The 13,416-nt window shown below is 57.4% G+C and overlaps 1 protein-coding gene across 3 annotated transcripts in view; it reads right to left on the minus strand.

The window, feature by feature from the left end:
• Pcnx2 (pecanex 2) overlaps positions 1-13,416 on the minus strand; it is a 181,434-nt gene that overhangs the window by 144,408 nt on the left and 23,610 nt on the right. For all 3 annotated transcript variants that reach the window (XR_007104322.1, XM_047520586.1, XM_047520585.1), the window contains exons 6-8: positions 9,007-9,154; positions 8,744-8,889; positions 7,307-7,400 (exon numbers count right to left, since the gene is read on the minus strand). Coding sequence is in view for 2 of the 3 variants with exons in the window: in XM_047520586.1 (XP_047376542.1) it covers positions 7,307-7,400; positions 8,744-8,889; positions 9,007-9,154 (388 nt within the window). In the remaining variant the exon portion in view is untranslated. The remainder of the gene's footprint in view (positions 1-7,306; positions 7,401-8,743; positions 8,890-9,006; positions 9,155-13,416) is intronic.

Here is a 13,416-nt window from a genome sequence, read left to right on the forward strand (position 1 = left end):
CCAGTACTTGGCTCTGGATTGGAAATGTAATACAATTCTAAAAAGGAGTCCTTAGGGATAGGGAAGTTCATAGGTAAATTTTTGTAGATCTTACATTGTCACAAAAGTTAGGGACTGTCTTTCTCCTGGCTTTTAGAGTTTGAGTGAACAAGAAACAGCTGGAGCTACAGCAGTCACTTTGCCACCATGAGGGACAAGCGCTGGGCTGCAAGCTGAGAGACAAGCCAGTGCTGAGCCTGGGTTAACAACCCTGGACTGACACACTCTTTGGTGTCCTGTTGTCTGAGATGATGTGGGGCGCCTTGTGTTCTGATGTAACGTGTCTCCTCGTTGCTGAACCCATTTTGGATTGAGTCTTATGTTACCTTCAGTCCACGGCACTGGCACAGACCCACTGGCATAGCCAGCGGCCGCGGTGACACAGTCCCCTGTGACTCCTAGGCCACATGCTGTGTGACCACAATCTGCTGCTCCTGGTAGACCAGACCCCCTTACACGCACACCTGAGCTTCTCCGAGCTGCGGGCGGGCTCACGGCTGCTGATACGTCTGACAAGGCTTCCTCGTAGAGAGCCGCCCGGGGGCAGCCCGCGGTGAGCACGGGGCTTGCGCGCCCCCGCCCAGTCCACTCGCCATCTCTGCCACGGCTCCTCCGAGCTTCGCTGTCTGGCCTCACAGGGAACCAGAGAGGCCCATCAGAGCACTGCCCGCTGCGCTGTGCTGCTCCGCACAGAAGCCACCAGGGGCTGCCCCTGTCACACAGCAGGACAGGCAGAGCTGGCACCTCTCCTCAGCACAAATCAGGCGCCACCCCGGCCAGGCCAGGACCTCGTGGAAAGCAGAGACTAACCTGGCTGCTGGGGGCCAGCAGGCCCTGCCCACCGCGGGCAGGAGCGGAGGAGACGCCAGCTCTGGGCAGGAGCCCCAGGGGCAGGGCTGCATGAGGCCCGCCTGCTCCCTGCCAGGAGCCAGGACAAGAGTGGGCGCCCACCGGCTTCGTCCTTCCCGCCACTTAGGTCGCATCCAGTTGTGAAATAATGGCAATACGCTGCTTTCTTATGCTGGCCACTTGAGTGTCCTGTTTAAGAATCTGGGGATCGGGTTCCTCCAAAGCCCCGTGGGTGAGCTCTAGGGTTGACAGAGCTGGAGTCCAGGCCGCGCTGCTCCTGGCCCTGAGGAGCACCGCCTTGCTCTCCTGCCAGGGGTGTGGCTTCCTCAGGGGCGTGGCCCAGAGCTGTCACTCTGCCTGTGAAGCACCCGGCGGTGCCTCTGCACACGCACACCAGACACTCGGAAACCACTCCTGGCCACTCCCGGGTGGGCACAGGACTTGGCTTCTGGGTCTCATCTTGGAGGACAGCATGACCTCTGGACCCTCCGCTGACCTGTGCACTGCGGGCATCTCCGTTGGCGGGAACGGGGAGAGGCTTGCCCGATGCACACCTGATTCTTATCGCACAGACCCAAACGGCGGGCGAGTTCCTCTCAGGAACCACTGCTATGGGAGTTGAGCGCTCCATACAATCCCAGGAGAGGCGCTGTCCTCTGAGCACCCTGGGCCAGGCTTCATCGCAAGGCTCCCCGCAGGGCCCGGAGGGCGGGCTCCGCACTGCTCAAGTGGAGGAGCCCCAGGGCCTCAGTCGAGCGCACTTCTCCCGGTCCTGCTTGTGCGGCTATAACCCAATAACCCGTGTGCGCCAGCCTGTCCACGCCAGCTCCCAGCCGGCCGGGATGTCGTCAGAGTCACCGCATGGACAGGTGGACAGGAACCCCTCTCAGACCCCAAGGCTACTCTCCTGGTCATGGGCCCTGGGCTGCCCTGTGGTCAGGGGCAGTGGGTCCTTCGGCGTTAATTAACGTAGTGTGTGAGGGCTCCCCTGCGAGGGACGCCTCCCCTCCTCTGAGCCCGCAGAGCTGAGGGACGCGCCCTCCTTGCAGGGGAGATTTCCGAAGCACAGTCTGCCCACTTGCCCTCCTGCTCTCTGGTCAGTCTCTGGTAAACTAGTTCCATGCAGGGTAGAAGCAGAGACAAGCTTCCTGAAACTAGCTGGAGCTCACTGCAGCAGAAGGAATGGGGCTTCCTGGGGAGCCTGTGGGAGGGGCAAAAACTGGGCTCTAGGGAGCGTTGGCCCATGGACAGAGCTGGCCCCAGAACTGCCCCCGGATACTGCACCACGTCCACGCCCAGGTTACCCATCTGAGCCACGACCAGCACGCAAGCAGGCGGAGCACACAGACCGGGTCTCCGCTTCCCGCTGATGGGGCACTTCTGGCGTTCTTGTCTTCAGATCTAAAGTGACAGCCTCCCAGCCTCCAAGGCCCCTCTTCCTCCTGTCCCTCCTCGTTTCCCAGAACTGCTGGGGACAGGTGCACAGGGAGACGGCCCAGAAATGAGTCAGCATGACCCTCACAGCCCACCGTGGAGGAGGTCTGGGTCCAGCAGCGCAGCCCTCAAGCTGCAGCCGGGCCTGTGAACGCTCACAGGGACACCTGTCCACCGGGCAGTTCAGCCTGCCTGAGTCCCCGCAGCTCTGCAGCACAGGGTCCCACCGCCCCCGTGTGGCCACCCTGCGCACTGCAGCAGGCTCCTCCCTGGCAGGAGCCGAGGGGCCCTGGCTGAAAGTGTGATCTCTTCCCAGCGAGGCTAGGGAATCAGAATGAGGACAGAGGGTGGCTGGGAAGTGAGTGGCAAGGGATGCGGGAGGGCAGGAGCCAGCTGCTCGGGGGGACTTTCCACTCTGAGATCCAGGGATCCAAGAACCCCTGGAGCCCTCCGCCCGCACCAGCCACGCCCACAATCTAGCACCTGTGACCGGAGGTGAGCGCTTCCAGCTGCGCCTGCGTGGATCTGTGCTGTGCACCTGGAACAGGGAGAGGTCACCGCCTTCTCTGTGCACGGCTGTTCAAACCCAGTCACCACCTCTCCTGAATGAAGCAACACGGCACCTGAACAGAGGGGATCAGTTCTGGGGACGTGCGGCTTCCCTTCTTCAGGAGCTGGGTGCATAACCCTCCTGATGGCAGGGGACACCTCGAGTTCACCCTGGTGAGCAAGGGCAGTTTTGCTGAGATAAAGGCCAGGGGCGCTGGGTACTGTCAACAAAAGCATAAGAACCAGAGAAGCAATAAGGACCAAGACCCCAGCCTCAACTGCCCCTCAGCCAAGGTACACAGTGGGTCTAGAGACCCAGGGCAGCCTCCAAGTCAAACCTAACTAGTAAGCAAACAGTATCCACTGCAATGCAGGCTAGATCGAATCAGAAACAAAAAGCCAGAACTAAATCAGTTTAGGTACCTGCACTGTGAACCCTTCTGCTGAGGGGCCATCTTTGGTACCAAATTCCCTTAACAGTGCTGTAAATGATCTGGTCGGAGGGACTATTCCCTCCAGGACACCACCGAGCCCACTTCCGGAGGTGCCCATCCTCAAAATTAAGGTGGATCCCGCATCTCCGCATCAGCTGCAGAGGACAGGCATCGGAAGCGCATCTGCACTTGCCTGCTGACCACCCTGGGAGAACTGGATTCACACTAAGATGCAGATCTCTCAAAGAAGACATCTCTGCTCTGTTACGTTGAAGAATTTCTGGGCAAAATAAATACAAGTTGTGGCTGAACAAATACCAGAGACCATTAAGCACTAATTGCAAAAGTCCACTCTGCAGTGAACCAGCCCAGCCCAGCACACAGAGGCCACTCAGCAGGGGCAGGTTGGCTGGTTTCAGGCCAGCGTGCTGAATCCATCCTGCACGCGGGAGACAGAGCGCTGGTGGGGAACTGCCCTGGGTAACTTTTCCAAGGAGCGATTCTAAAGGCTGGAGTTGGAGTTGGGTTCCTTGTTCCTCCTCCTGAGGAAGCAGGGCATCTGCTGCTTCCTGTGGGGACAGTGGGCCAGGCAGGGAAGCAAGCTTCCTCTCCTGGCGTCCTCCAGACGTCCCCAAGAGTCTCGGAAGCTACACCACTGACAAGTCCCTATTCATACTTGGGAGTTGGGGACGTAAGACTCATGGCAACAGGCTTAGCGACAGCCAGGAGTAGCAGCTTTCTTGCCAGCACTGGGTCAGGGGTTTAATGGCCTAGTTGGAGGCAAGCCCGGCAGCCATTAGGGTCACATTACAGGGAAAAGATTGCTTTTCTTGTACCTCCCACGGCCAAATGGCTTAGAGACAGCCCCAACCAGGCGTCCTTCCAAGTTCAAGACCAAGGTTTATGTTACTGTGATAGGAGGTCTCAGAATTGAATGGCACTAGGAACTGGGGACATAATATTAAAATGCCTGCTGCAAAATGCTGGACAGCGGGATGCTGGACCTCAGTGGGCCGGCGGGACCCGACAACCCGCCCAGGAGAGCGCCAGGGGCAAGCTTCCTCCTGGCTAGAACGGGACCACGTGCTGGTGACGCCACAGCAACCTCCAGCCAGAGACAGCTGAAGTTCACCGAGCGCCCTTCACAGAGGGCGGGTCATGAGCACAGTGTGTCCTCACAGATTTTAAAGCAACCCAGGGCATTCACTGTGGAGGTCTTCCCTCTGTGTACAGGATGAGAAACAGACGCTTGGGTGGCTAAGCGACTGCACCATGTCAAATGAAAAATAAACAGCAGTGCTGGCACTCGGCTCAGCCAGCCTGGGGCCAGGGCGCCGAGTGCTGGGCCTCTGAGGTCCCAGGGCCAGTTCGCGCCCCTGGGCCTCTACAGGGGCAGAGAGCCGCTTCCTCGACAGGACCAGGCCTGGGACGCCTGGGGTCTGTGGGAGAGGCTCCCGGAGGCGCATTTTCTGGCTCCCACTCACAAAAGGAGAGGCCCATGCTCCACGCGCCCACCAGGCCGCCGCCCGCACCTCCGCCTCCCGCCACCACAGACCAGCAGCCGGCCACTGAGGGCCCCCCTGGAACAGGGTGGTTTCCTTCTCCACAGATGCCCAGCCACATCTGCTGCGCCGAGGACCGAGAGCTTAGCCCTCGGCCGGGGCACTTCGCTCCTGCCCACCTCCGCCCACCACCCCACAGACAGGTCTCAGCGCCAGCCAGAGTTCCACCGGGCCACTGGGCCCTGTCCAGTGACGCAGCAGCTGTAAGGCAGCATTCACTGGATACCTACCAACAGGGCCAAGCGAGGGCTCTAGGGACATGTCAGTCACAGTCACTTCCTTTGGTCCAGCACAACCTCAAAGAGAAGCAGCGGGAACCCTATCTAGGTAGTGGAACTCCAGGGAGAAGGGTCAGACTCCAGAGAAAACTTGAAGAGATGGAGCTAACCTCACAGGAAGACCAGGAAGGGAAACGGGCCTGCGAGGGAAGTGTGACCGGAGCCGCGCAGATGAGGAGCTGCAGAGCAGGCGAGGGCTCTGCAGGGGCGGCACCCAGGGCCTCCGGCTGGTCTCAGCCCCGCACACCCTGGCAGGAAGGGCTGAGAGCAAACCTCGGGCAGGGGCGCTGGGCAGGGTGACAGCAGCCCAGAGGCCCCGACCAACCACACACAAGTGATGAGTGGTCTGAGAGATGTCGAAAAACCAGCAGTAAACCAAGTAGGCGTTCCGTGCGGATGCAGATTTCTAGCTCCTCTTGGGCAGCACTGGAAAATCCAGGCCCTCTCAGCCCTTCCCCACACCCAGGTCCTGAGTGGCTAGCCTGGCCCTCCAGGGTCAGAGACAGTGGCAAGGAGGTGGCCCTCGCCCTCGGGAACAAGCAGGAATTGAAGACTTTCAAACTGTCCCAGCTCTCGTTTTCCTCCTGTTTTTCCAGCAGTTTTTCATGGATGGATCAAGGACACCCAGGTCAGCACAGCACCGTCCCACGAAAGCCTGGATCTACTACGGCTCTGCAGAAATGAGCTGCCATGAACGCGGCACGGCTTCCAGCGTCTCGGAATCTAGGGAGGTGGTTGGGACCACGGCAACACCCACCACGAGCCATCGGACAGCAGCTCAGACAGGAGCCACCTGACTCCACCCGGGCCAGGCGCTGCTCCTGAGCAGGAGCTGAGCAGTGGGCAGCACTCGGCTGGTCTTCCCGATCGGCTGGAATGGCCCGGGGACGACGGGTGCTCCTGCTCCCGTGTCAGTCAGGAAGCGGGGTGCGTCTGCTCCTCCAGATGACCACTGTGTGGCCAGGACACCCTCACGGTCCCCATGCCACCCACCCTAGGCACTGACCCAAAGACCAGGCCGTAGGGAGGGTGGGCATTCCTGAAGAACGTTCTGCATGGACATGGCACACGTGTGTCCCTGGACCTCATGTCTGACAGCCGGGCCCCCTCAGAGCTCAAACATGGAACCCCCTCGGCACCCAGGAAGAACAGGCGGCTGAAGACGGGGACCTGGCCTGGTAACGGGTGAGCGAGGCCTCATCCACTGCAGCGTCCACACTCCCGAAGGGTCAGCAGAAGACTTTCTCGAATGAAGGGAAGGGGGGTGGGCCCTTGCCGTGCGTTACGGAGCAGGGACCAGCTGTCCCGTGCATCTGGACACATCTGAGCAGAGCCAGGAAGTGGGCGACTCCCCACCGCTCACCACGGCCCCTTCCAGCTCATCCGAAGCCCTGCACAAGGACTGAGCCCCCAGCCAACCCAAGTCCAGGCAGCACCGGAGAGTGGACAGGCTGAGCTGAGCGCTCTCCTCTGGAAAGGGGACGCAGAGGAGATGGAGGCTAGGGACTGGAAGAGATTTAACCAGGAGAGAAACGGGCTGTGGGGCAGTCAGTGGGTGGCTCTCAGGGCCACTTGTCCAAGGGTCAGGGCATGGGAAGCCCACAGCCTGCCTCTAGTTTCCACTCGCGCGTGTACATGGTTAGTACGTTCGGACTCTGGATGTGTGGCTTTATTCTACCTGGCATTACTGAAGTATTTACGCAGGACAAAAATGGAGTTTATTTTTCTGGGTGGGAATAGGAAGACTTTGAACTTCGCTTTGGGTTGGAATGAGAGGCTCCCGTTGGTCCTAGTGTGGCTGAGGGACACGTGGACCTCCGGCTGGGAGAGGAGCCCAGCAGGCAGCGCTCACAGATGTGTTCCCATGAGGTGACTGCTGGGTCAGAGTTAGTGCCATAGTGGACGATGAAGCCCAGATCATTCCTTTCCTTTCTCCTCCCTGATGGAACTGCCTGGTTATGTGCATTTTTGTGAAGGTGGGATGAAAAGGGTTCCATTTAGTTGCCATTTTTCTACAATGTCAGATCCTCTTTGGCACGAAAGTCATGCCTGACACCAACATCCACGTGCTCACTCCACCCCAGCTCCACACTGCAGTTTCAGAGTAAGTGGCGTGTCCCCACGGTGCCTCACCCAGACCTGCCCACGAGGCCCCACTCACCGGGCTTGGGAGACACAGGCCGAGTCCGAAGGCGGGTGCTGGAGGGAGCCTTCCTTCTGATTCCCTGACTTCAAGTAACAGGACCTGACCTCTCCTGCAAAGTCAGAAAACGTCAGCAAAGTGTGCTGCACCAGGGTCTTTGCTTTCAGGTTGGACCGTGGGGACCCCTGCTCACGCTCCAGGGCCACAGAGCGTGAGTCAAGAGAAGACCCACAAGGTCCAAAAGAAACTTTGCTAAGAAAACGTTCTTTGCCAGACCCCCTCAGTAATACACTGAGATAGGCACTGACTTCACTGCTTAGCTCCTGACGGTTTGTAATCAATTTATCCAAACTGTCTCTTAATTCAGTTTCTACATATTCCCTTCATGTGTCAGCCTGATCTCGGCTAGGCTGTAAGGGCTGGTTTTGTGCACACACACACACACACACACACACACGGGTACTGTGCACAAAAAGAGGCTTATTAAGCATGCGGTTTGACTGGCAGACCACATGAGAGCAGCCCTACCTCTGCACAAGCAGAGGAGCAGTGCGCGGCAGCCGCCGGGGTGCCAGCCTGTTAATGAGGAAACGCTCGGGACGGAATTCATTTGCGGCGTTAAATTAGCTCTTCCGGAGGGCTCAGGGTATGGAGGTGCGAACAGCAGTCCTGATGCACGTGCCGCCCCCCAGGAGCCCGGTGCGAGCCCTCCTGGTGGGCACGGGCGGCCTGCCTCGCCTGTGTGCTGTGAGTGCCCGGCAGGTGCAGCGGTCAAGTTCGACCTGGCCGTGGAGCTTCGGTAGGAGAGCTACTGTTGTTCCTGACAACATGAGTCTGAATTTCTGCAACCTCAAAAGCACTGAAGGTGATAAGCTCCTGAGCTACATGAGGCAGCCACAGAGCTTACTGTCCAGGCTAGGACCCTCTCAAGAGCAGGACAGCAGCACTACCTGTCTATGAGGGACCTCAGCCCAGGCCCACCCCAGGAGGACCAGGACCCATGTGCCTGGCCTTTGGAACCTTGAACGTGCCACTTGTGTTTCTCTACATATACCACTAAGTCCTTTCATAAGAAGGTGCTGGGGAAAATATATCAAGGGCAGGTTCTCAATATATATCCAGTAAATGTTTACAGGTTCCTGGGCAAAGTCCTGAGAAGTTTACAACTGAACATGTCATCCGCCCAATGAGTGTAAGTATATAAATAGTTACAGGCTGTGATATTGGTAAGTACGGGAAAGAACAGGGTGCTGGGGAGCTTAGAGACAGCTGCTCCTGGTTAAGGCTGGGGAGTCCAGGAAAGGTCTTCCTGGTGCTTACCTTACAACTAAGGAGTGACACAATGCAGGTAGTGCACACAGTTCCCAAAACAGAGGCCGGTCTGCCTTCCCACTGTCCACGCAGAACCCTGAGAAAGTTGCTTCCCTCCCGCTTCCTGCTCCCCCTGAGACTCACCGTGTCCATCAATGAAGACATGCATGGCATCCACGGACATCTCCTCTTGCACAGATGTTTCAGGCCCACTGATGACTTGCAGGACAGAACTATCTTGTTGGGAAGTCACCCTGTAGATTATCTGTCGATGCCTATTGCCCTGGAAACTTAACAGGTAGGATAGTCAAAACCATGAGGAATTCCTCTGCATCCTCGGGGGAGACCAAGAAGCAGCCACGAGTGGGCCCTCCCCCATCGCCACCACGCACCCAGGCAGCACTTACAGGGCCGAGGTTCTGGCAGGCTGAGCGGGCACCTGGCTGGCGCCGGTGTGGCCCTGTGGCTGAGCGCCTGGCTGTCCCTGCTTGGCGTCCTCTCCACGGGGCTCCTCACTCTCCGGGTCCTCCTCCTTTTCCCCCTGGGCGCAATGATCTGAAAAGCACTGCTGCGTGTTATTATTCTGTGAAATAGGAAATTAATGGGGCAGCTCCTGGAAATAGGCTAAGAAAACTGAGACGGGTGCAGGAAGAGAATCTAAATCTAAGCAGCTCCTCTGAAATCAGATGCTTTGAATAATTTCTATTTTGCTCAGTATGAAAGTACCTGAATGGATCTGAAAAACAGGAGTGTGCACACTTTGGGGACATCCACACACACGGTCTCGTTCCCGCTGGGATTCGAGACCCCTGGACTGACTCGGCAGCTCACCCGTGCATGTGGAGACCCCCGCTGACAGCGCAGGCCCGACAGGCTCAGAGCCCACCGGTGCCCGCAGTGACAGCAGTCCCTGGACACACCTGCTCTTCTGCAGCAAGGTCCCTCTTCCCATCGTCCGGTCTCACCCGTCCTCCTCCAGGTCGTTCTCCAGATCTAAAGGTGCAAGCGGAAGCTGAACTGGCCCCTTACGGAGGAGGTGCCTGCACGCCCGCCCCTGGCCAGAGGCTGCCTGGGGGCGAGCAAGGACCCTGGGACGGACAGGGCAGGCTGGGCTTTGTGCTTCACAAATCCTCTCTACGTAAAGGACCGAAATAAGGGCCTTGGCTCATGTCACTATGGAAAACGGAACATGCCCCCAGGGTCCACCCTTGCCCTCTGTGGACACACCCAATGGTCACTTTTAAGGTCCAGAGGTCCACTGTCTTTCTATGACCAAAGATACCAGCTGTGGGCATGGAAGCCACTAGACCTGGGCCTGAGAGAACGGGACCAAGCGTCTGATCCCCCAGTCGGTCAAGATGCACCGTCAGACCAGCCTAAGCCTGCAGAGTGGACGTGCAGAGACCTGCCCGTGGGTACAAGGATACCGCCGCGTGGGCAGCCACGCCTTCCGCCCTTAGCCGTCCAGCTCCTCCAGGAAGCTGCTGGCTCTGCAGGAAGACAGGCTTCCCCAGCACTGCTGTGAGGCGGCCACCAGGAGGCCTGTGGCACCCAAGGCCTGTCGGCACAGAAGCTCTGACCACCTCGCGGTGTCTCCCTGAGGAAGAGCCAGCGCGACCGACAGCGGGGGCCAGACGGGCCCAGAGAGCCCCAGCCGGCCCTGCGGACAGCGCTGCCTCCACCTGCTGCAGACATCCACAAACAGTCTCCGCCACACTGGGATTCGAGACACCCTTGACTGACCAAGCAATGGGGCCACCTGTCCACCTCTGTCCTGCCTGGGTCTCCCGTAGGTCCTTGAGAGACCAGCATATGGACTGTTTTTCTTTTACCCTTAAAAATACTTATAGGAATACTTTTGTTTGTAAAAATACTGCACATTCATTTTGTATAATTTAAAACCAAAGAAAAGTAAAAATTTAAATCACTCTTAATTTCCCCGTCCTGGTTATTACACCAGGACCCTCTTCATGCACACCCAACTGTATTTTTTTCCTGGACATACACATAGTTTCACTAAAATGAAGTAGTAAAAACGATGCTCTACAACCTCTTGTATTTACCTTAGTGCATTACCAGTATGTGATCTCTAGATATTCTTCCTCGTCATCCAAAACCAATAGTTACATAATATCACATTGATACAGTATGATATATTTAACCAGACCCTTATGGCAAAGTTGGGTTGTTTTGATTTTCTAAATTAAAGATAATTCTTCAGTTAACATCTTTGCATGCCTTGATGATTACCCATGAAATTTCTAGAAGTAAAGAGGCTGAATTTACACAGGGAAAAGACCAGACAATACCGATGGACACAGAGCTCTGACCAGCCACCTGTGGCCACCAGCCCAGGGACTGAACCTGCTCTCTCTAGGCACAGCCCAGGAAGCCGTCAGGGCACCCGGAAGTCAGGCTTGCGGGAAGTCAGACCACTACTGCTCGCAGACCATCCTGGAAGCCAAGAACCGGGTGGTGGTCAGCCCCAGAAGCCAGGACCTGATCAGAAATTGCAGTGTCCCTAAAGTCCCCTTTCAACCTAGGAGCAACCAGAGAGCAGGGAGCATGGGGCCCTAACCCATCAGAGGTGACGCCACCTCAGCTCCGCTGCCTCAGACCCCTGACCAACGTCCTGCTCTGGGGCTTGAAGGAAGCCTCCCTTGTCCACTCCAAAACAATACGCTCTGCCTGGCCGTACGCTTCTGCCGACCCAAAGGATGGTGCCTGGCTCCCTGCGACAGCAAGCTCTGAACCCGACGTAACATGAAGGAGATCAAATGAAAATAAATAAAGACATAAACATGGTTTTAAAGGTTTGATGGCGTGTAGTCATCCTTAGCCTTGGGCTCGCAGGCCCTCCTGAGACCCAAGGACGGTCCCAGAGCCCTGCAAGGGGACGACAGCTGGAAAGAGCACACAGATTGCTGGGCAGCCCTGAACCTTTGTCCCACCAGGTCAAGGTCCAGCCTTGTCCTTCCACCAGCAGGAAAACTCTAGCAAGCATCTGGGCTGCCAGGGTCATCAAACATGGCCAGGGTGCTTACTACGCACACAGAAGTGGGCGTGTGATCACGAGAACAGACCACGCTCGGGACAGAAGACCTCACAGCTCAGGCAGAGGAAGCAGCCTGGGTCGCTACCCCTGGCACTGATGGCCTCCAGGATCGACAAGCTTACTGCAGTCCTCCACCGTCTTCCTCCAACTGAAGGCCCGTCCCTTCCCGAGGGAGGCGAGCTGCCCCCGCCCCTCCCTCCCAGGCTCCTCCACACTCCCCACACCTTCTCCAGGACCCTCCCAGCACCCGCCCCCCTTGTACCCCACGGAAATCTCCAGCTGGATACTGTTCTGATCAAACGAGATGGCCCAGGAAACCTAAGAGGAGCACAAACCCAAGCAGACACACCGGACCCACCTGACCCGGCCCGAGGGAAAAGACGAGGGGTGGCGCAGCAAGCTCTCTACAGCTCCCCACTCAAGTCCTCCGGGAAGTCCGCCACACGCGACCAACCCTGCATGCAGGAGGGCTCAGCAAGTCTCTGAGCTCACCCAGCTGGTCCTGCCGAGCCAGGCTTCGACCAAGCCAGTGCTCTGTCCAGCAGCCGCACCTCTCCAGGACACACACAAGGCCCCTGATGACTGCCGTCCAGCATGATGACCGGTAGCCACGTGCAGCTATTTAAACACAGTTCCTCATCTGCACAGTCCCCATTCCACATACATACTGCTTAGCGATGAGTGCAGAGGCTGCAGACGTGGGGTGCGCCCGTCGCCACAGAAAGCCCACTAGACAGCTGTGGTCTAGAGGAACTGACTCTTTATACTGAGTTGAGGATGAGCCCCCCAAGATTTTTATCTCCAAAAGGCTTTACTCCTGCTTTCACGCACCCACTATACTTGTTTGGAAAATAATTGGTTGAATTTTGAGGAAGCTGCTCAGAGCTGCCAGTAGGTAGAGCAGAGGCCCTGGCTGTCCCAGGGGACACAGACGGCCAGAGGCAGGAGAAAGTGCTACAGCCCACAGCAAAGGAAAGGAGTCACCCGGCACGCTCAGCTTCTAACCAGCAGCCCACCATGCAGGCGCCAGCAAGACGCTGGCATCTGCAGAAACAATGTGCTCAAGAATGTGGAAGTTCAAAGCTAAACGACTTCACGAAAATCATAGCAATATTGTGTTATTATAAGGAAACTGACACCCTCTGTAACCTCAAGTAACCAGAATATAAATGCTCCTGGGCTCCACACAGGAAACGCAGGGAGGCTGCCTGAGATCCAGCCTGGGTCCCGGCTCTTCCTAGACTGACCAGACGAATTCAGGAACGTCGGAGGGAGCCTGAGGCCACCTGCAGAAGAGGCCTGCAGAGACCAGCACGGGGCTGAGCGGGCAGCACCACCTCGGGGCTCAGCCTCACACTGGGACACTGTGGAGGCCAGTCCCACTGACAATCATGCTGGCTCACCCCCACCGTGAGGACCCTCACCTGCATCCTGGCCAGCCCTGATGCGGTCACCCTGTCACACACACAGTGTGCTGGGGCAAGGCAGGGCACGAGGTAAGGCTGCAGAGCCCTGGTGGTACCAGGAGGGCAGGTGGGCATAACCAGGATCTGCACTTGGCTGTGCAATTCAGCAGGAAATGGAGATCTGAGGGAGGGAGATGTGCCTCAAGTCCACTTTCCTACCACCTCTTCCATGACGGAAGAGACACCTACACTAGTTCTTGTCCCCACGGTGAAACATAATTGCTAATTTCCCTGGAAATAAATATTCTTGCCTTCTAGGAAAGCCCCAAATTCACTCTAATGCCTTAAGTCTCCTG

Source organism: Sciurus carolinensis, chromosome 12, assembly GCF_902686445.1.
Source record: "Sciurus carolinensis chromosome 12, mSciCar1.2, whole genome shotgun sequence".
In the NCBI taxonomy this organism is placed as follows: Eukaryota; Metazoa; Chordata; class Mammalia; order Rodentia; family Sciuridae; genus Sciurus; species Sciurus carolinensis.